Source organism: Asterias amurensis, chromosome 14, assembly GCF_032118995.1.
Source record: "Asterias amurensis chromosome 14, ASM3211899v1".
Taxonomy (NCBI): Eukaryota; Metazoa; Echinodermata; class Asteroidea; order Forcipulatida; family Asteriidae; genus Asterias; species Asterias amurensis.
Window position 1 is genome coordinate 19,210,330 of NC_092661.1, and position 22,301 is coordinate 19,232,630.

A 22,301-nucleotide genomic window follows, 5' to 3' on the forward strand; every position below is an offset into this window, starting at 1 on the left:
GGCACTAATGTAAAGCGCATTCATACGGTTATTGTGAAATGCACTATATAAGAGTTATTATTTTGTATTTATTTATTTATTTATTTATGTTGATTTGCCTACAGCTTTCTTGAAATGAGGAAACAATCAAGTGCATCATCTATATCATCTATCCCATCACCAACAGTAAGTAACACATCAAGTCACAATAGGGGTGTTTTATGACAATTTAATACAAGTACACCGCTACATGTAGATGACACTTTTTTATTGATTTGAGGTAGGGTCATCATTTTGATGTGGTAAAAACTAAAAATCTACATTAACAGTCACATGTGAAAGTTTCAGCTGAATAGTGTCTCCTCAAGAAAACCACAAAAACTTTCTTTTACAAAAAAAGTTGAATCTACCCGCGTTTAAAGAGGTGACAACATTCATGAACAGACACCAACCCTCAGAAATCTGAGGATTGACTCATGCATGAATTGTTTTCCAGATTTAAATCTTGTCATTGATTTTAAAATAAGACAAAACAAATTTGCAGGAGGCTTACTACTATTACAATCTTTAAAACACAGGGTAATTACCCCAGTCTTAACCTATCTTTTGAGCTGACATTATGTTGTCCTTCTCTCTTGATCGTTCCCAAAACAGGTTGGTGTAAAACTAAGACCAAAAAAGAAGAAATCTAAGTATAAGGTGACAAGAGGTGTTTCATGTATTGACTTGGGTCCAGGGGAGTGCCAAGGATGGCTACAAAAGAAGACAACAACCAAGTTTAGAACAACTTGGGTGGAAATGTGGTTCGTCCTTCAAGAGTTTGTTTTGTATTACTACAAGAACAAGAAGGTGGGTCAAAGAGCAAAGGTCAAAGTTTGTGATTGTTTTTAAAACCATACAAGAGCAATTCCTTGTGTGTCACTAAATCTTGCATGAATTATGAGCAAAAATATCTGTGCCGAAAACCATAATTTACAATGTTTGTCGTTTCTTGTATTAATTCATAAGATGTGGCTATGTTAATGGAGTAGATCGCATAGTTCAAACGTAGTCCCACATACCTTGCAGGAGAAACTGTATGTTTCAGTGCCTTGAGCGTCACTAAGTGACAGATATGCGCGCCATTATAAGAAGCAACTATTATTATTATTATTGATGTAATTCCACTAGAAGCCCTACCCACTTCACACAAACTAGCACTACTTATTACCTTTCAACTAAAGGAAATACATTGAGCTACATGAAGTGATTCTTAGAAGAAGAAAAATCTGTCTTTTACACGTGTTTTGCAAAACCTTGGGTAGTATCAGGACAATGTTCTGTCATATTAGGAACAACTCTGAATGATAAATTAAAAGATGTTGATAAATTCAACACAGATTTATTTCAGCTTTGAAAAATGGCTTTAAAGTTTGAAGCCAAAGTGAAAACTTTGTGTGTGCAGTTAAAATATGCTTGTGTCACATTGACTTTACCGACAAATTACAAAACTACACAATTGATGTTAACAATAATTTGAAATTTTACAATCTGACATCAAAAACAAAATTCCACAAATAATGTGCTATTCCTGCATCACTCAAACTTAAATAGGTTTCCCTGCCACTTTTTTTAAATGTTTGGGATTGGTTTTAAATGTTTTAAAAAGATATGTTGAGAAGGTGGTGAACTAAACTGAACAATGTGAAGAGGTTGAGTGATTTATCTTTCTTCAATTAATATCGGTGTACACCAAAAATATTTATTTTTTTTCTGCACAGGATGATAAAGCCAAGGGATTACTCTGTCTGCCAGGCTATCAAATATTAGAAGCTCCCGAGATCAAGAAGGAACAGTAAGATATTTTCTTGTTGAATCGGGTTACTCGTTACTATTGATTCTATACACATGTTCAAAGCTGAAAGGCAGTGGACACTATTGGTAATTACTCAAAATAGTTATTAGCATAAAACCTTTCTTGGTGACGTGACAAGTAACGGGGAGAGGTTGATGGTATAAAAGATTGTGAAAAACGGCTCCCTCTGAAGTGCCATAGTTTTTGAGAAAGAAGCAATTTTCCACAAATTTGATTTCGAGACCTCAGATTTAGAACTTTAGGTCTCGAAATCAACCATCTAAACGCACACAACTTTGTGTGACAAGGGTGTTTTTTTCTTTCATTATTATCTCGCAACTTCGATGACCGATTGAGCTCAAATTTTCACAGGTTAGTTATTTTATGCATATGTTGAGATACACCAACTGTGAAGGCTAGTCTTTGACAATTACCAATAGTGTCCACTGTCTTTAAAGGTAGGAGTCACAAATTGGTTCTAATCTGTGAAAGTTTCAGCAGAGTACAGTGCCTACTTTATTCTTATCCTTCACACCATGCAAAGCTTCACACATCACATACAGTGCCTACTTGTTTAAAAACAGCTACAAAACTCTCCCAGTATTTTCCCATGAATGTAGAATCCATCAATGTTTAGCGAAGTGACAGCGAGCACCAACCACATTTCTTGTCGCATGGAAACCAACCCTCTGAGAAATGATCCCTACATGAATCATTTCTCAGATTCAAATGTTTTTTACTGATTTCTAATCAATGGCTGCAGTTCATATAAAACAATTTCATATGATGCTTACAACCATTACTATCTTTATACCAAGTGAGCTTTCAGATACAAATTACACCTTTTTTTGTGGGGGTCATAAGTATGACCTGATACTTCACAGGCACAGTGGATGCAGTTGGCTCTATGCCCTGGTAATTGCCCTGGTGCCCCTTGAAATAGTCCAGTACAAATTTACATTTCCCTCATACGGGCGCCCTTACTAGGGAAACACTGCCTTGCCCTGACTAGAATGAAGTACCAGGTCTGATAGGTAACCAAGGAAATTGAAGATGGATAGATGCAAGCAAGCCCAAAGTAAAGTCTTCTTGGGGAGTTAATTTCACACAGAGCTAAGATTTATCTTACACCATGCATCATTCATAATTTCTAAGCTAAATGTGGTGTCACAATACAAATCACTATGACAATATTGACAGTCTCCTGACGATGACTAGAGCAAGCTAATCGAAATATTGAGACCAATTAAAGAACGGACTCCCCGGTAGTACAGTTAATCATGATCCTATAAGCTAAAGTAGTAGTCCCAGCCTATTTTCTGTACCATCCGCCTGGGTTATAGATAAAAAAAGCAGGGCAGTTTTTTTCAGAACTGAGAAGTCTCCCGAACCCCCGAACATCTACTCCGTGGTAGTAGACTAAGGCAAGACAGTTCTCTAAGAACAAACACTACCTGGCAAGTAGATAAACACATGGTGTTACTGCAAACCAAATATATATTACTATTGACAATGCATCTTAAGATGAATATAAGTGATTTGTGAAATCAACCCTGGGCTGTAAATCACAATCATGTGAGTTATTGTACCACTGGCTGTAAGGGCAGTGTTACCCTGTTTGAAAAATGATGGCTGCATTTCCCAACCAAACAAACAATTCATGTTCATGGACCTCCTGGACCACAGGTAGTCCACCATACCAGTGATGAGGTCAGACCATGGAAATTGTGCACATATGTGCCTCATACATAAACAATCATCTAATGAGGTGCTCTTAACTCAGTGAGGGCACTGTATGCGTCTGTGATGTCATACATGTATGCAATTGGACTACTACATGTACATTCAACACACAAATCCAACATGTGCTAAACACACATCGGTGTATAATAATTATGGCTAAAACCAAATGAATATTCTTTGTCTCTGATGCAAATTTAACATCTATTAAATCCAACATGGTTTTACTTTATTTATTTGAAACAGTGCATTCAAGGCTACTCACAAGGGCACCAGTACACTCTATTTTTCTGCAAAGCATGCTGAGGATAGGAAGAAATGGGTTGATAAACTACGTCTGGCATCAATCGTGTTCAAAGAGGAAAAAAATATGCGACAGTCTATCATTTTCCAATCAAAGGACTCTTTGGACCTGGTCGACATGATGCAAAGTAAGAGGCCGTTGACATTTACTGCATTGATAACAATCCAGTTTTAAGAAGTGTTTTAAGAAGCTAAGGACAAAAGCAGTCAAAGGAAGCAGCTTCCAACTGCTGCATCAACGTTCATCTACCGGGGCTGCCATTGTCACTATCACTACTAGACTTAGATAGGCCTTGCAAGGCACAACCACAAATACCCCTAACTAACTTCAACAGATTCACATGCCATGGCAGAATACATTTTTCTGCGGTTGGTTTTGGTCGTCATATATTCCTCACAAATCCGCCATTTTCATGATATTTGAGTTATGAAGCTTATGAAAATTGTCCACCCCCAGAAACGGGCCCTAATATTTAGGACTCGGTATCTGTGTACAGCACAGAGGAAGAGTCCTATATAGGACTAGCAGCTCTGCCTTCTACACACTTTGTTGAAAGTCTTTTGTGTTCTTATTTGAAACTAGGTGTTGAGGGTTACCATAGTGAAAGTGATGATGAAGACAAGGATAAGAAGAGTGACCAGTCTCCTCCCTGGTCTCCATCATCCAGCGATAGATCAGGAAACACATCCAGCGAGGCAGGATCTCCCCAACGATCACCCAAAAAATACAAATCTCCAGCCTCGCCCAAGATTGAACCAGGTACATCCTCCCCGAAAATCTTTCAAAAAAGAGGCACTAAAAGAGATCCATTCAGCAGCGCACATTCCAGTAATTCTCCCAAAGGTAGCCCCAAAATCATGCAACGTGTGCTGGGGGCACTTCGGAGGCACAGTCGTGGGAGTTTAAGCATTGACCTGTCAGAACTGGAAGCCCTTGAGAAAAATCCAAAGCGAAGGAACTCGACCCCATATGGTAAGAGGTGACCATTTTTACTGTGTTACTGGTGGGAAAACAGTGAAAGCAATTAATGTGGAAAAAAAAAATCTAAATACAATAAAACATTCTCAAAGTAGAAAGTGTAGGTGGAACTACTTAAATATTTCCTTAAAAATACATACATCGTTGTTTTACACACAAAATATAAATGATTAAAACAACCATCTCTAGTACTTTGATAAGTATCGATACCAATTGAGGATTTTGGAACACTTGGGTCAGCAGACAGATCGGGTAATTTTTCCTTTGTTCCCATGTTTCTGAGCATCCGCACATTCAAGAACATTGCATCTATCTGGTAAGTCTGCTGCCACCTAGTGACCCAAAAAGCCCTGGTTTTGGAGGGTTCATCTTAAGAAACGTGCTTTCATTTTTTTCCAATCACACCTGTTTAAATGAAATACAGGAACTGTTTTGTCTCAAATAATCAGTTTGAAAAGTGATTTGAGCAGTTCATGTATATTTCAATTTTCCATTCATGGACCAACCTTCATTCCACCACCCATGACCCATCACTAAACTTAACACTCTGTTTCTGTTAATCTTTTAATACATGAACAATGCTTGTCCATAAAAAAAGAATGGACTCGCACCAACTAACTGTTTCCTTTGGTGTTGCACACAACGTTAACTTTTACTCTCACAATAAACATTTGTGTTTCCTTAATATACACTTACAGTAGAAGAAATAGAGAAAACATTTAAATATTTAGGATTTACACCATAAACCAACCAATCAACTATTTTGAATTAGTCAAAATTATTAACCCTTAACCCACACCTGTGACGTCATGCTATTGTTAAATCGCTCCATTATTTTGCACGAATGGCGCGATGGTTACATCTATTCACCCATTGTGCACAAAAGAGTTAGGGTTGAAGTCAATGACGCCATGGACCATATATTATTTTGTTTTTAATGGTTTTTAACACAGGTTAATAGAGCTACACATGTATTGCAAAATGATCGTTAACACTTTCCACAAGTGAACAGCTACATTATTAAATTATTATTTAGCTGAGATGTTAAAAAATAATTATAGTACTACAACAGTAATTTAAGCAGGTCTTAAAGTCAGATAAATCAATTTCATTTTAACCAGTATTTTTGTTTTTTGTTTTTATTAATTCAAAATGCTTAATTTACCATACACAAACATGGTAAGTGAGTAAAGTACCTAAAATTTAAGATTGCAAAGATACTTTTTTCAATTTCAATAACAGGAATTCAACTGAAATTGTTGATCATAAAGGTAGCTTAAATTTGTTTATTAAAAACAAATCTGAAACTACAGGCTTGTACGCGGGTAGGTCACTTCTTTTATCTTCACCTTTTGGGTTTTTTGTAGACCGAGAAAGTCGGCTACAACATCATCTGATAATCTGTTTCTATCACTAACTTGTATAAATTTACTTAAAGTCAAGAAACAAAATCACTTATCTGCTGCCACTTTCGCTCCCGATCTATGATGCCACTATCGAAGGAACGAGCATATTTCCTAAATGTTGGTCTTCGTCCATTGTTCACACACCACCAGTGGTGTTCACTGGAGTGAACAAGCTTACGTAATACATACAAACAATTGACTTAAAAATTAAACAATATCGCGCCATTCTTGCGAAATAATGGAGCGATTGTAACAATAGCATGACGTCACAGGTGTGGGTTAAGTCGCATAATGCCCTCGGTGAACGCGCCATTCGTGGGTACGAATGGCCCTCGGGCTTCGCCCTCGGGCCATTCTTACCCACGAATGACGCGCACCTCGGGCATTATCCTATACATAATGCCTGTGTGACAGCAATAAATGTATAGTTTCACAGCATGTTTAAATACTGTGAAATAGATTGTTATAGGACTTTATACATTCTTGGAATGGTTTAACACTTTTGTAACGTTGCATGTGAATGGATGTTGTGATGTTCTAAATGATGAATTAAAGCATGGTGTGTTATTAACACAATGTCCAGCAGTCGATTTCACCAAACTCTTCCTAACTTAGGATTAAATTTAGGACAAGTGAAGTTCCGTATCCATAGACGTTAGGACACATTGAAACTCAAGATAGGATTAATCCTAGTGTTTTGTGAAATCGGCTGCAGGTTCCTTACAACATTTATCCTATTTCCTGTCTGTGTGCGTTGAGTGCACTTTGGTTGTGAGTTATGTGTGCATGTTGAAATCACTATTGCTGAGTTAACAGCATTAGCAACAGACTTGGATATAAACATAACCTCAAACTAATGTTACTTATTTATTGACCTTTAAGTGTCTAACATATTTGTTCCTTACTAAACAACAAGTAGGCTGTTTGTTAGTTTTATTTATAAGTTAATCATAAGGGTTTAAACATTAGAAATCAGGTTTAAAATGTTATCTTATGCAATGAAAGTCTAGTTAAATGTCCAATAAATTTCCAATTAGTCTCAGTTCCAGTTTTGATGAGAGACAGTGAAGGCTCTTGTTACTGTGGTATGCTGGTTTGCCATAAGCTTAATAAGCATTATAACAGTAACACGATTCTATCTAATTAGTCGAAGCAGCCTATACACTTTCATTCCGTTATTTTCACTTCATAGTTTGTTAAGATAAAAGTGCTGCACAGTGCCAAAGTCTGTTTACTTCTTTTTATTTATAAACCGCCAAGCTCCTTCACATGGTTCAAAGCACATCAACATAAAAGAACCCGATACTGATGTATACTTCATTTCTCAAAGGTTGTCTACCTAAGGTGGCGGCATTTCATGTTATTTTTCAGATTGAACTGAATGTACTCATCCCAGAACTAATGTTGTTACTTCATTAACACTGCCTTTTGGGATTGTAAAGGATATTTACATATGCACAGTGTCAACTCTGGATTCCATGCTGCAACAAACAGTTCACATTGAAGACTTAATTGCTCTTCTCTATATTTTGATAACATTTTATTATCCCACAATGCACTAACCTCACCTTACCTTCAAATTCCCTCAAAAATACTTGTTACAAAAACAGTAATTTGTCTCAATTCATTTAGCCGTGGCTACGATTAGATCGCCCTATCCGCCTTCACTTTAACCACATTGGTATTCTGAAAAATGTTCTGTGGTAATATTTTTCAGAGTATTTTGGAGCTTCTTGAGTAACAGTTTCCCTTTGATTATATCATTGCCACAATGAAACGCTGGCTTGACAAAGGCAAGACAGCAAAGGTTCTCATGAGTCCTTAGATTTGATGTTGTCATTTGAGAAAATTGTGTAGGCACTCACTGTGTGAGTCAATGAAACTCTGCATTGGTATGCTGGAATCTCGGAAAGTTCATAGTGTGAGAAGCTTGTTTAAATTACACTTTGTAACTTTGTGCTAGATGCATCATTTACTGATAAATGCATGGACCATATGTTACACATAATGTTTCATTGCATGTTATACTTGTGCAGTAAACACACACACTAATGTCTGCTGTGGCACCTGTCCAAATTAAAACAAGCACTGTGTGCTGATTGCACCCCCTCCCCCCTTCACCCCAACCCCACATTTCCTGATGTTGGTCCATTAGTGGTCCCCAAGCAATTTTATACACAAAGAAGAAACCAGAATATAAACAAATCACATACCAATAGTATGTTTTGATTTGACTACTTGTAAAGCAATGAATTCACTTTAGAATTTTCAATAAAGAAACAACACTTTGTAAAAGTTAAATGTTTTCAAATTAATTATTTGGGGATATCCACCTCAAAGAAACTAGGAATCTACAGTCGTACATTAAATTTATTCCTCTGTATAATGATCAGACATTTAGTTTTGTTGTTTTCAAACGAAATGTCAATGAATCCTTCTTTGTGTATGTGTTGCTTAAAAATGGTCACCTCTTACAGAAACCCCAAATTAAGAAGCAATTGTATTTTATGGATGTTTCCTGCTTTTGAACTTCGTCACAACGTTCCGCGCAGGCTTCAAGGTATGTTGTTTAAATGTTAATGAAAGAGGTAATAAATCAATTAGTCAAAGTTCAGTCACATTTTAAATAAGAAGCACAAATTTGGAAAATTATGTTCATGTGAACTGCAAGATATTTACTGCATTTCATTATACGCTTCAAAATCAAAAGAAGTTAACAGATGTTTGAAAGTAACAATTTCATCAGCAAAGAGTATTGATTGTTTACATATAAAACAAGATGAAAACAATAACTTGATTGATATTTGTTATCTCTTTAAAAGGACACGTTGCCTTGGATCGGTCGAGTTGGTCTTTGAAAAGCGTTTGTAACCGTTAAAAAATGCATATGGTTAGAAAGATAATTTAAAAGTAGAATACAATCATCCACACAAATTTGCCTCGAAATTTCGTGGTTTTCCTTTTACTTTGCGAACTAACATGGTCGGCCATTTATGGGAGTCAAAAATATGACTCCCAAAAATGGCCGACCGTGTTAGTCGACGAGTTAAAAGGAAAACCGTGCAATATCGAGTGATACTTGTGTGGATCATTATATTCTACTTTTAAAATATCTTTCTTATCATATGCATTTTATAACAAACGGTTACAAACGCTTTTCAAAGACCAACTCGACCGATCCAAGGCAACATGTTCCTTTAAGAAATCTGCCAAAGCTGCATCAAATTGCTAACAATCGGGGGTGAAAATGAAGAAAAAAAATTCCTTTTTATGCTACTTAAATGTTTTTTCCCCATTATGTTGTAGAAGGGATTTCTTCCATTAGTTAATATTGTCTTATAAGGACATGTGTGAAACATTGGGCGATGATGGGCATGAGACTTGCTGTAGTAAAGTAGGGTTTAGTTAGCTGGAAAAGAAATAAACAATTATGCATTGCATGTTGATGTCAAATGTAGATAAGATATGTAGCCCCTTTGTAGTACCTATTGCATTTGTAGTTCATGTTTAGGTTCAAATATCATTTAAGTATTCTTTTTTGTATTCTGATTTTTTTTGTGGATTTGTTTACAACTTCATCTGGAATGCAGCTTTCTTTTTAACAAATCTATTGTTTGTGTATTGAGTTGTCTTAATGACTGTATTTGAACTAACTTTTAGAATTGCTACTAGCTTGTTGCATTTTAGATTTGATTTCTTTTTCCTTTTCCTTTGTGTAGCTTGATGTTTATGTCAATGCAAGTGCAACTTCGCCAAGTCAACATAGTTATTTTGTAATTGTGGGATTATATTTAAAGTTGGTCCAGCTATCACTATAATAATCATTGCATTATAGCCGTGAGGTAGACTATGCTGAGTGTAGATAATGCTATATTTGTAATATTGAATTGTATAAGGATTGTACAAATAAGAGAAATGAATGTTGATTTTAATTGGTATGCCGAACCTTAATACAGTCCAAAGCATTTCTGGCAAATTCAACGGAAAGTATTTTCCCTGTCTCATAAAAAAAAAAAAAAAAAAAAAAAGATCAGACGATTTAGCCAGAAAAGAAGCAAATTTTGTACACATTTCAAAATGACTTCAAATACAAGCCCTGCAATCAACATCATAAGATTCTTGTTTCTTTGCTTCCTATAGATGTGTCTTTAAGTCCAACTCAAGATGCTAAATTTGCAAGAGTGTCCATCAGCGAACCTGCCACTCCTGGACCCTCCGACTCTGCCTCCCCTGGACCCTCAGACTCTGCCAACCCTGGACCCTCAGACTCTGCCAACCCTGGACCCTCTGACTCTGCCACTCCTGGACCCTCCGACTCTGCCAACCCTGGACCCTCTGACTCTGCAATCCCTGGACCCTCCAACTCTGCCACCCCTCTAAGAGGAGATGATCCACTCCTTGATAGCTATAAGACTATCATGGATACTTATGGATGTGTTGTGGGCTTTGAGAGAACAGCTGTGAGGACCAGTAAGCGATATACCAACAAGGATAAGTCATCTCTAAGGAGGATTCACACCGTGCTGGATAAGGATCCCAAGAAGAACAAGGCAGCTTTACAACGACGTGCTCTCCAGAGGACTTTAAAGGTACAGATACCTTCAGTAATTTCTTTGAAGTGAAATCAAATATTTTGTTTTCAGAAACCCTCTAATAAACTGGTAGTGGTGCCATGGTTTGCCAAGTGCTGTACCTTTCAGGCTGGCATTGGGTGCATGGTTTCTTCTCTTTTAAAGCTGGTATTATCAGGAAACTCTGTGGCTTGTGTACTGTGAATTTGCTCTCTACAGTCTCTTTTTGAACTTTGTGGCAGATAAATGTGATTTCTTGTGCACCAGGAGGCCATGTACTTATTACGCATATTATTTGCCAAATTTCCTTCTGTCACCTTTAAAACGGTTTTAAAACAGTTCAGACTGTATCTTCTTTTGAAGGAAGTCATTGGAATATAATGGGTTTAACATTTTACAGAACTTAATTTGCTGGACTGTTTTTCTCCCGAAGGCCAAGAAAACAGAGTTGGATCAGATTGAAGACATTCTTTCCAAGGCATCTCTAACATCAGAAGGTATTCAAGAATGGAAGAGAGATCATGAACATCTTCTAGAAACCGTCTTGCATGGTCCGAAACCTTACAGTCCAAGTGACTCTGGTTCAGACATAGATGGTGATCAGGATACCAAAGATCACACAGATGACAGCAAAAGTAATGGAATTGTTACTTCAACGCAGGAAACAGTCGACAATAAAAAGAAAGAAAGTGAAGAAATGGCGAGTGAAAATGAAGTCGGTGAAAATAACTCAGATGTTCAATCAGATGATCAGGGTTTACTCAGTGAAACATCTACCGAAGAAAAAGAAAGTACAACTGCTCCTGATAGTGTTGCTGAAGCTAAGAACATTGATGATGGGTTGCCGGAGGCTGGAGATGGGCGTGAAAGAAATGGTGTTGAGCCAAGCCCAGAGGTGGAGACTTCTACAACAGACACTGTGGTAAATAGCGGAATGGTTAGGACATCATTGGTGTTAGATGAGAACTTTAGACCATGCACTGGGAGTGCCCCAGCAGAAACTAGTTTTTAAAGAAGTGTAAGAATAAATTGATGTAGAGTTTATAAAGCTCAGAGGAGAAGGGGTTCTTGACTTGAAAAGCAAGTATCTTGGCTTTTGTATATGATTCATACTGGACAAATTTGTAGTTACCTTGTAGGTGTAATACCTGTAAGCAAGTGCCTTAAGCAGAAGAGATTAAGAACCAGATATTTTGTGGAGAGAAACTGAAGTTAAAGAGCTAATTACCAGAAATTTACGAGTCGTGGTGAAAACCTTTAGGGTTCACAATTAAGTCACTCACTCACTGGGTCGCCCACAGGCTAGGCAGACTCAATAAAGTGCACCACCCATAGATTGCTTTGAAGAAAATATTTTTCAAAAGATGGAAGTTGACGTGCATTAATTATGATGAAACTTTGAGTTTAAAACTTTTAGAGTTTTGAGAAAGCCTTATCAATTATTGGGGTTAAACAAAGACACATATAATAGAGTGAGATTTGAACCAATTACCTCCGGGTTAACCAAGTGAGCCATGTAGCTTTATGTTGCCATTCTCGTTATTTGTTTTTCGATATATTTGTTTGACTGCCAGTTATCTAGAAGCCTTTAATGTTGGTACCCATGCACACAATTCTACTAACTCAGGCTGAATCTCTCAATGGTGATCTCAATTAAACTAATTAATTGACAGAAGTTAAGTATTTAGGTTGCAATGGATGTTGACTTTTATATATTGAATATAATTCACTGACGAAAAAGCAACTTTTCAAGGGCTAATTTTTGATAGCATGCTGTATTGAGAATCGTGTCACAGTGTATACTGTTTACATGGTGATTGATTCAACAGTTAAATGTGTATCAAAGCCGTCACATGATTACCATTTGCTTAAGTTGTGCATAAATAATAAAGCTATAAGTTATGTTGAATGTTTATCTTTAGCTTCTCAACTCTCAACAGTACAAAAGTGCTAAAGTTATAAAATTAAAATTTTTAAATTGTAAAAAATCAAAAAAAAAATTAATGTATTTTCTTTAATAAGAGATTGAAACTCTTTTCAGTGCCCCGCCCCCTACTACTCAAAAGGTGACAAACTTAATACCTGTACAAGATCATAATCCAACACTACTAATGGCAGTTGATATTATATTCCATGAAAATAATGACAGCATTCAGAAATGACTCGGGACGGGACAAAATACAAACACTGTCTGCAAAGGTCAGAGAGCTAGAGTCATGGCTTTGGCTACGTCTTTGCAACAAATGTAAATTATTCATAATTAATAATTTTTTAAGAAAATGCATGTTGAGATTTATTATGATCCTTCCTTACTCTAAAATAAGTATTTATGTTCCTTTCATCTATTAAATCAAAATGAAAATGGCCTTGCCCTCTTGAAGATGAAATTCCATGAGTGTCAATCATTGTCAAACAATTAATTGCTGAGGTAAATTGTCTTTAAATTAAAACTTAGATATTTAGTATCACTGACAATCTATGAAATCATAAAGGTTTGGCCACAGCAATGGCTGTACCTGTGCTGCCATGTCTGTAACAGACATTATTGTTTTCAGTTTTACATTAATTTTGGTGTACAAATTGACTGGAGTGAGATTTGAAACCTTAGCGTGCACATGTACTTTGTTAACAGTAAATCTAAGCGCCATAAAACTTGTGCTTGGATTTGATATTGAGTACAAACAGATTAAAATGACACATTACTAACTGGTGCTGATCCATTCTTTTAACAGCTAGCTGTTAAGGTGGAAGGAATAAAGTAGGATGAATGGTTGGTTTTCCCAACTACATGTACAATAATTTCTAATGTTGTAAATATTTCCGTTGTATAAAGTTTGAGTTTTGTACATTTTTGTTGGCATACAATATGTAGATTTATGTAAATTAAGAGTGTGAGATAACCTTTGAGATGTAAGACAGTATATAAACAGTATATAGTGGGGTTATATAATTCAAGAAAGGTGACTATTTTTTATTGACTCTAACAATTGCGTATGGCAACAAAATGTTTTGGTGTAATTTTGTTGCATTTTTCATCTTATATTGTTTTTTTGATGTATTACCCATTTGTATTGGAGTAGACATTCTTAAAATACTGTATTATTGAGAAAATTACTTTATTTTGCCGATGTAGCTCACCAGACATGAGAATGAAGGTAAAGGTATTTGTCAAAGATCAGTCTTCCCACTTGGTGTATCTCAACATATGCATAAAATAACAAACCTGTGAAAATTTGGGCTCAAGTGGTCATCGAAGTTCCAAGGAAATGATGAAAGAAAAAACACCCCCTTGTTTGACAAATTTGTGTACTTTCAGATAAGAATAAAAGACTTCTAGCTAGAAGTCTTTTATTATTTTAGTGAGAAATTACCTCTTCCTCAAAAACTAAGTTACTTTAGAGAGAGTCATTTCCCACAATGTTTTATACTATCAACAGCTCTCCAATGGGCGTTACCAAGTCAGTTTTTAAGTTAATATTTGTTTTGAGTAATTACCAAACGTGTACCTTCCCTTTAAGCAAACTACTTATGATCAGGCCAGTTATGTACATGTACTTAAATTATGTTATTGCTTCTATTATTTAGGGAAAGGGATAATACAAATGGCATGTGAAACCATTTGGATAAATAGTTGGTAAGTATTAGGAAATTTGCTAAAATGTGTAAATTTAGTTCCTAATTTCTTCTTTGTTAGGCAGCTGTTTGATTGTGTTTCGCTGATCACAGCCAACTATTTTTGTTTTAATGTTATATCATTTTAAAATGTATTTATTGGTTTGGCAACTACTTAATGTGTATTAGTGCTTTGTTAATAGGTACTATGTTATGTATCATAAGCCATTGGACACTGTTGGTAAACAGTATTGTCCAAGGCCCACACTTCTTGTGTCACAACTTATATATAAAATAACAAAACTGTGAAAATTTAGGCTCAATCGGTCATCAGGGTCGGGAAATAACGGGAAAACCCGCCCTTGTTTCCGCACGATTCGCTGTGTCATGACATGTACGTGTTTACTATATATCCCTAATTCTCGATGTCGAGAATTGATAATTGTTTAAATGTTTTCTCAAAAAGTAAAGCATTTCATGGAATAATATTTTAAGAGAAGTCTTACCGTTACCTTCTGTAAGCCCTGTAAATTATTTGTAAATCTGTGAACTTTTTTTTTTTTTCTGTTCCGAAAGTGTATAATGGCTTTAAAAAAACAAATTATTTCAGCTGTACACTTGCTCATAGCAAATATAATTTTTGGGGGAGTTTGACCTGTCAGATTCAAGTTAATATTTGTTTTCACTATTTATTTTCTATTCCCACCCCCACCCCCATTCTAGAGATTAATATGGTATTTGGTGGAAGACATTTACTTTGTCCTAATTCATCAACCGACTTAGTAAGAAAGAGACGTAATCATTTTATTCATAATTGTTTTTTATTGACAACTTCATCACAATAGTTTAGGTAAAATAATCGTGGATGACAACTTCATCAAAAATTGAAATTTTTCTTAAGCCTTAAGTGGCTGTTATGTTTTGCCTGTAGAGTCAGCTTTTAAGCCTTGGACATATAGATCAAAGTTTGAGCCGTTTCATATTCCAATAAGAAAAGTGCATGCATACTTAAGATAGGCCCCCCTTGCTTATTTAAGTGGCACAGTGGACTGTATCAGTCTAAAGAATTCTGGGCCCCTACCCTACCACATCAAGTGCACAGGATGCTCTGCATGTACTAGTTATGAACTCAACATATTGCTCTTTAAATCTCTATCCAAAAACAATGGGGGTAAAACAATGCTTCTGTTGTTAAACTTCATGTTGGTATTTTTTATATTAATTTCCGTGCCCACCCGCGGAAGCTTCAGAGCTTTTTGGAGCTTCTTGAGTAATCATTTTCCTTTGAAACCCTGACTTGTCAAAGGAAAAACACAAAGGCTCTCATAATTAGTTCCAGGATTTGATGTTGTCGTGTTAAACAAATTAAGCAGGCACTCAGCGAATTCCAGGCAGATGGCACATACGAAGCGTATCACAGTAGGTTTCTGCTGTGCACGCTACACACTGGAAACTATGGGTGTATATGAACGTCAGCCGTCTGGCTGTTGGCAAAAAACTCGAAGAAAATCCAAAGTTGTTCTGGGCGCTGAAAAATGTCGGCGGGCAAGTCTGTCTCAAATAAAATTTGCAGTTGTCAACGGACGTAAAATGGTTTAGGAATACATGTAATTACCTTTTGGTATTGTTACTATCCTATAATCCTTCGTCCTTCGGATGGGACGTAAAGCCGTTGGTCCCATGTGTTGTGTAACGCATGTAAAAGAACCCAGTGCACTTATCGAAAAGAGAAGGGGTTCGCCCCGGTGTTCCTGGTTGTGGCTGCTTAATGCGCCGTAGCACCTTGTAAACCCTTATAAGTGCTACATAATTGGGTCTCAGAATCCACCACTGCAATAACCTATCTTTCTGAAAGTTTGTATATACTCAGCGCCTTGAGTACCCTGTTTGGTAGATACGTGCGCTATATAAGACTTTGATATTATTATTATATTATTATCCTGAACTGTCCCTGATACATGCTGATATGACCAGCCCATAAGATGGTCAGTTAACATCAAACCAATGGTCGGTTAACATCAAACCAATGATCAGCCATGCACTGGTGGTTCCATTCAATACTGCATACCCAGCACCATTCAAACTTGCACTGCTGAATTGGGCATATCATGTGCATACAGCCTCCTATAGAAGAAATATAATAATGTCAATGCTTAATGAAGCGCTAATTAACATGAGAAATATAATACAAGCCTTTTCCTGTACCTGATTTACTGGATTGCTTAGTGGAAAATAGCAGTTTTTTTTTTAAACAGGATAGAAAAGAAGAAGTGATAATCATCCAAAGAATCTACCGGCATGTCTTATTTTTTTCTGTATATGTTTCTGATAAACCGAGAGATACAAGTGACTAGCACTGTAACCCCAGGCCTGAAGATACTTAAGAAAAGAAGGCGATGAAGAAGTGCCAAGTTTAAATGTGGGTGGTAAATCTTTAATTGGGAACACCTACATTTTAGTAATCAAGTCGGAACAGAAACCCAATCCTCGTGCAAGGCCCTGATCCAAGGTAGGATTTAAAACTTGGGGTGCTCCAGAGGAGAAAGGAAAGTCAATTTTTAGCAACACTTCTTCATGTATGAGATTGTCATTCGTAAACTGTTTTTTGTTTGCCTTTGGACCTTTTCGAAACCTATACTTGGGGTCACTGCTTAATGCGTTGTTAGCTGTAGATGGATTGCACTAAGCTCCATCGACCACAATTCTCAGCCAAAGACAGCCTTGCACGCATGCACATTTCATCAAATATGGCGGTCGTTGACGCTTAGTGCAATCCATCTATTATGAAAACATATGCTTTTGGTACAGGGCTTTAAAAGGCGGATAAAGCCTAAGCCGGAACCGAAGCCAAAGCCAGAGTTTCAAAAAGGTCCCAGACTGATAACCTTGATTCTTTTACCCACCATTTTTCTCTGTTGGTGCCTTACAGTTTGGACATTGCTTTGTTGATTGTCTGATTGTCTCTTTACTTTGGTCATGCTCCCATAATGCCTGGGCAGCCCTCTCACTGCTGACTGCATATGCTCCCCCACCTCCATCTATCACAGTTTGTGTTGCTGATGTCTCACAGTCACCGCTGTGGTATGCATTTCGACATTGGCGACAAAAGACAAACTAGTCATGAAAAAAGAGAAAGAGAAAGTGGACTACAACTGTTAAAAATTACCCATTTACAGCAAGCCAAAGTTACTGGGGTCAAAATGAGGTCATGTTCATAATAGAATGGTGCTCTTTCCTAGAGATTGCTATCCTTATTTTATTACTAATAATCAGCCAGGGAATCAAACACACAGCCACATTGCTTTACTTGTCTGGCTGATGTATGAACAGTTTGAGATAAGCATGAAAGTGACATGACATTGCCCCCAGATCAACTTTACAATGATGGCCTTTTTTATGCAATGTATTTATACAATACAAGAGTATAAGTCCATTGTGTGTAATATTTGCCCAAGTCAAACTCTTACCCCACATCCTTGCCCAGCTTGTTGTACACATTCCACCCTCCTCGATCCAAAGTCTGGTAGCAGTCCAGCCCCACAACCTGGTGAAGGACACAGCACACCATCATTCTGAAGCAGACACTCCTCAGCCCCAAACCGTTGGTACCTAGCATACTACAAATAAAGGGAAGACAGGGACATCAGAAACATGTTTGCTGTCAAAAGGAAAATTGTCATTTCAAATATAAACTGCAGTATTGTATAAATATTGGAGGCATATGAGTGCATTGTCACAGAATATAATCACAAGGTGAAATAGTTCAGAAACAGAATAAGTTCTATAAATTCACTGGTAGTGCTGCTGATTTAGTGTACATGATGTTTTGGTCATGTCTTGGTTACCTGTTCACTTCCGAGCACTCTGAAGTGATGGTTTTCTTTAATCAGTGATGCTGGACAGCCAACTATCAGAAAAAATAAAAGAAAAAAAATGTACAAAAATTAACAAAATGGGTTATTAAAACCTGCTTACCAGAAAATTTTTTTAACGAAGTGCTACTTGGAATCTAAGCAGCTTTATGCAATTAGGCCCGGACATAAAGTCATAAAACAGTTTTCTTTTCACATAACAGTAACACTCAATAATAATTATGTGTTTTATAAGATGGATTCTCACTTGGGCAACATTGGTTTCTTACCTGGGCATGGCAGTGTATAGCCAAATTCCTCATCAGCCAAGACAAACTGCCTGTCATCAAGTCGCACCTGGCAATATGAAGCAAAGCAATCCAGACAGATGGTATGTCCACCAGCACATGGGAAGACTAGTACCGGATCACTAATTGGGAAGGCAACAAAATTGATAAATAATGTTGATTGTGGGGGATAAGTGTTAAGTAAAGTGTTGCTAGAATTAGTCCTTCAAACAACCAAATCATAAGTTAGATCTAAATTATGCCCAGAATAATGACTTGCTTAGACACAAAATAACGCTTAGTAGAGAGGGACTTTTAACTGCCAGCTGCAGGTTAATGTGCTGGCACTCTACCAACTGAGCTATCAAAGTGGTCAGCTGGATCTGTTTGTTTGTTTGTTTGTTTGAATGATCTTTTTAACAATGGAACTCGGCAAAGCTCGCACAAGGGGATATACACGCCAAGCTCGCAACAGCCAATTTCTCACACACATACATTCGCTTACAGTCTATGATTATGACTAGCACAAATCTTGAAAAGTGATTGAGTAACTAACCAACAATACTCATTCTAGTCACTGTGAAATCAGCGCTTAGCACGGCTGGACCCGAACCAACATTGTGATCTTGCAAGTCTTGCAGACTAACCACTTGACCACGGATCAACACTTTGGGAAGTTACTTACCGGATATCTCCACATGTTAGACAAACTACGTCTCTTGTGTTGGACTTGATCAGATGTAAAGCAGCAGCTCTGTCATTATCTGCAGTCGGGTGACTGCCACACTTGAAGTAAAATTCCTGCAAATTAAACAAATTTACCTTCGTCATTTAACCAATCAGTGCATGATTCTTACAATGCCTTTCACTCTAAATATCCCTGTAACTCAGCATTAAGTTGACAAAAACCAAACAATGAATAACTGGGAAAAACTCTTCCAATGTCTGTTTACTTCAAAAAGTAGCTTGAATTTTGAAGTTGAGCCAATTATGGTGTGCTACAATCAGTTCAATTTAATAATATTATAATCCATCAAGGATCTGACAACCTAACTAACACTTCTGTGAGTTCCAAAACCATTTTAGAGACTCCTTCATTTTTGATGTAAAGCATCTACAAATTTCAATCTGTCTTTGTAGTTTTGAGTAACAATAAGTTATGCACTGATTACTGCTTAATTAGTGACATACAGCTATTGTTCCAGAACATCCCTCAGTTTGGCATCTTCCAAAGATCCTATAGGGCTTCAATACATCATCCCAGCACGTTGGATCCTGAAAATCAAAAGAATAACACATTCACAAAAGTTTGGAGAAGTATCTTTTTATGATCAATATAAACTTATTTGAGTTTTATTTGAAGTGAGATGTCATCATTGTACAGTAAATTGGCACATTTGACTGAAAGGTAAACTCAGAGAAATGCTCCATTGGTAAAATCTCGACTCAATGAATAAGTATCAGAAAGTGAAAACCAAAAGTAAACACACACTGTTCACCTACAGATTTCTTACTAATTTATTGATTGCTTAACCAAAAAACTTCAGGAACTGTTTGGTTTGAATTAGACAAATTAAATCCCAAGTTTTGTGTCTAGCTCATACTTTACCTGTTGAACTATAAAGATACCTTCCTTACATGTACTGCAGCACACACGTAGCTTTCCTGGCTGTACAGATTGACAAGGAGTCTTGCAATAAACATAGAGCTTAGGCGTCGTCCTAGTGGCTGAAATTAAAAATTAAACTGGATGATGAAAATTTGCAGTTTTATAGCTCTATCCTGGGCAACTTGATTAGAAACAGTTACTCTTTAGGCAATAAAGGCAACATCATCTATGTTCCTCTTCATTGTATTGGTTCCTTTTGAAACATTCCAATAAAAACAAAAGTGTCTTTTACCACAGAAAACTACCTTTTCATTTTTAATCACAACCAAACCTTAAGCTTTCTATATTCTAACAAACAAATCTTTATCGTTTGGTTTGTAGAACATGCCTGTCGTGTCATCCTTTATTTTGCTACATTGTACACTACAATATACATGTATAATTATAGGGCCTGTTGAACAATCATTCCCCAATCGTTTGTCCAAAAAACTCAATTTGAGTTTCTATGGGTTTGGTTTTAATTATCTTTATTGAAAATTCATAGAATGCAAAGTCAGTTCATAATGAAAGTTAACTCACCATCACCCGATTGTTGTGCCGTAGCAAGCTGGCCACCATCTGTGGCATAATTCGCACCCCCTAGTGGCTTAATATGTGGTTCCAAATCAAGATGAGTTTGCAGAGAGGTATACGTCTCATCTAACGCTGCTCCCTGGGTCGGTATCCTAGCATATCGTTCTTGGCTGCAGTTTGGTTCTAGTGTAAAACCTCTCCTCCTTGTTACAAACAAAGTACTTGTCTCCTGCAGCTCACAATCCTGGTGGATTGAAAAATAAACTATGGTGAGTATTACAGTCAAATATCTCATTGGGTTTCTTGGTTAGAATATTGAGAGCATAGCTAATTTGTAATAGAAAGGTACCACATTTGGCAGCAGCCTAATTAAGAAAATAACAACAGGCGAGTTAGTTGCAATAAGGTAACAACCCTCTTCGCCATCGTGAGGAGGGTTACAATACATTTTCGCAACTACAAGAGGGTGGGCTGTAAAATATTTTGTACAAGGGACATATGGGCTTAATATTATCTTTGAAACACCTTGTAACCTTACTCTATGATTAGATGCAGCCATGGCTGTCAGCAGCCACAATAAAACTACAAATACCCCACGCAATTAAGTATACATGTAACTATATAGTTGCTCATGAATCATGCGCTGAAATCTTAAACTAAGACAAAAATTGAATGAATAACCTAATAAATAAGAGTAAGAATAACAGTTAATAATATAAATAACAACCCCAAAGTTAAAGTACTATTTAGTATTATTTTAGTACTATAGTTAGATGATGCAAGTTGTACTTCATAAGTTAATCGTTCAAATGCACATTCCAGAATACCTGTAATTTCATCCCATCAGACAGATTTTTACCACAAAAAATGACCTGGACCTCAGAATGGTCAAGAGCTCTAACACCAGCAGTGGCACTGGTCATATTACCCGTGGTGGCACTGGCAGTGGACGCAGCAGAATCCCCCACCACTGACACTGCTGCTGCTGCTGGCACTGCCGCCAGGCAGCGGGTAAACTCTCTTTTCAGTCGATCTACCGTCCACGACGCATCAACCAATACAGTCAAACTCTCCCCCTCAAATTTCACTAAAACTTCAAACATTTTAACTCTACTAAGACTAGAGTATCCCAGGTGTATCAGGACTTGTTTGCTTGTTTGTTTATGTTTACATCTTCTCCGAAAAAAGATAACTCACGGGGGCTGACATTATGGAGTGCGCCCTCATTTGACAGATGTACGTATGTAGTAGTCACGAATAGTTCGATGGTTTTGTTTTTGGTGAATGTTTAGTTCCCTTTATTTTAATGTCTAGGAAACAAATTTTATTTGCTAAAATAAATAAACTGAGAATGAATTAAACCAGGTAATACTAACGTTTTAGGGCATGAACATTTTAAAGCGCATCCGGTGGTCTTCTCTTGCAAGCCCATTAATGTTTGCTTTACGTGCTCAAGGCAAAACAACAAACAGTATTAATATGATAAGCTTTTTTTATTGCCAGTCTGCAGGTATGTAAATAAAGTCTAGGCCTACTACATGTGATGCATGGAGAAGG

General features: G+C 36.9%; 2 protein-coding genes across 4 annotated transcripts in view; one reads left to right on the forward strand and one right to left on the reverse strand.

The window, feature by feature from the left end:
* LOC139947612 (connector enhancer of kinase suppressor of ras 2-like) overlaps positions 1-15,092 on the forward strand; it is a 30,767-nt gene extending 15,675 nt beyond the window's left edge. For 2 of the 3 annotated variants that reach the window (XM_071945564.1, XM_071945565.1), the window contains 7 exons: positions 105-165; positions 634-828; positions 1,740-1,813; positions 3,800-3,984; positions 4,440-4,829; positions 10,382-10,830; positions 11,246-15,092. In XM_071945564.1, coding sequence (XP_071801665.1) covers positions 105-165; positions 634-828; positions 1,740-1,813; positions 3,800-3,984; positions 4,440-4,829; positions 10,382-10,830; positions 11,246-11,824 — 1,933 coding nt within the window. In that variant the 3' untranslated portion in view covers positions 11,825-15,092. The remainder of the gene's footprint in view (positions 1-104; positions 166-633; positions 829-1,739; positions 1,814-3,799; positions 3,985-4,439; positions 4,830-10,381; positions 10,831-11,245) is intronic. The other variant, XM_071945566.1, reaches the window with a different exon arrangement.
* On the reverse strand, positions 13,531-21,935 carry LOC139947613 (E3 ubiquitin-protein ligase parkin-like). The gene is made up of 10 exons (XM_071945567.1): positions 21,572-21,935; positions 20,751-20,988; positions 20,172-20,290; positions 19,754-19,837; positions 19,248-19,363; positions 18,566-18,705; positions 18,270-18,331; positions 17,892-18,041; positions 17,328-17,538; positions 13,531-16,548 (listed from the first exon to the last, which is right to left on the reverse strand). Exons 1-10 carry the CDS (start codon positions 21,845-21,847, stop codon positions 16,421-16,423), a joined length of 1,524 nt encoding a protein of 507 aa, XP_071801668.1. The 5' UTR covers positions 21,848-21,935; the 3' UTR covers positions 13,531-16,420.
* Between the last annotated feature and the right edge of the window lie 366 nt (positions 21,936-22,301).

Bases quoted from the DNA above. Each gene is read 5' to 3' on its own strand.
- LOC139947613 (XM_071945567.1), bottom strand. From the start codon at position 21,847: ATGTTTGAAGTTTTAGTGAAATTTGAGGGGGAGAGTTTGACTGTATTG. The intron at 19,838-20,171 runs GTAAAGTATGAG...TTTGATTTTCAG, and splicing joins GTATCTTTATAGTTCAACAG to GATCCAACGTGCTGGGATGA. The intron at 16,549-17,327 runs GTGGGTAAAAGA...TTTCTTCTATAG, and splicing joins GGCACCAACAGAGAAAAATG to GAGGCTGTATGCACATGATA.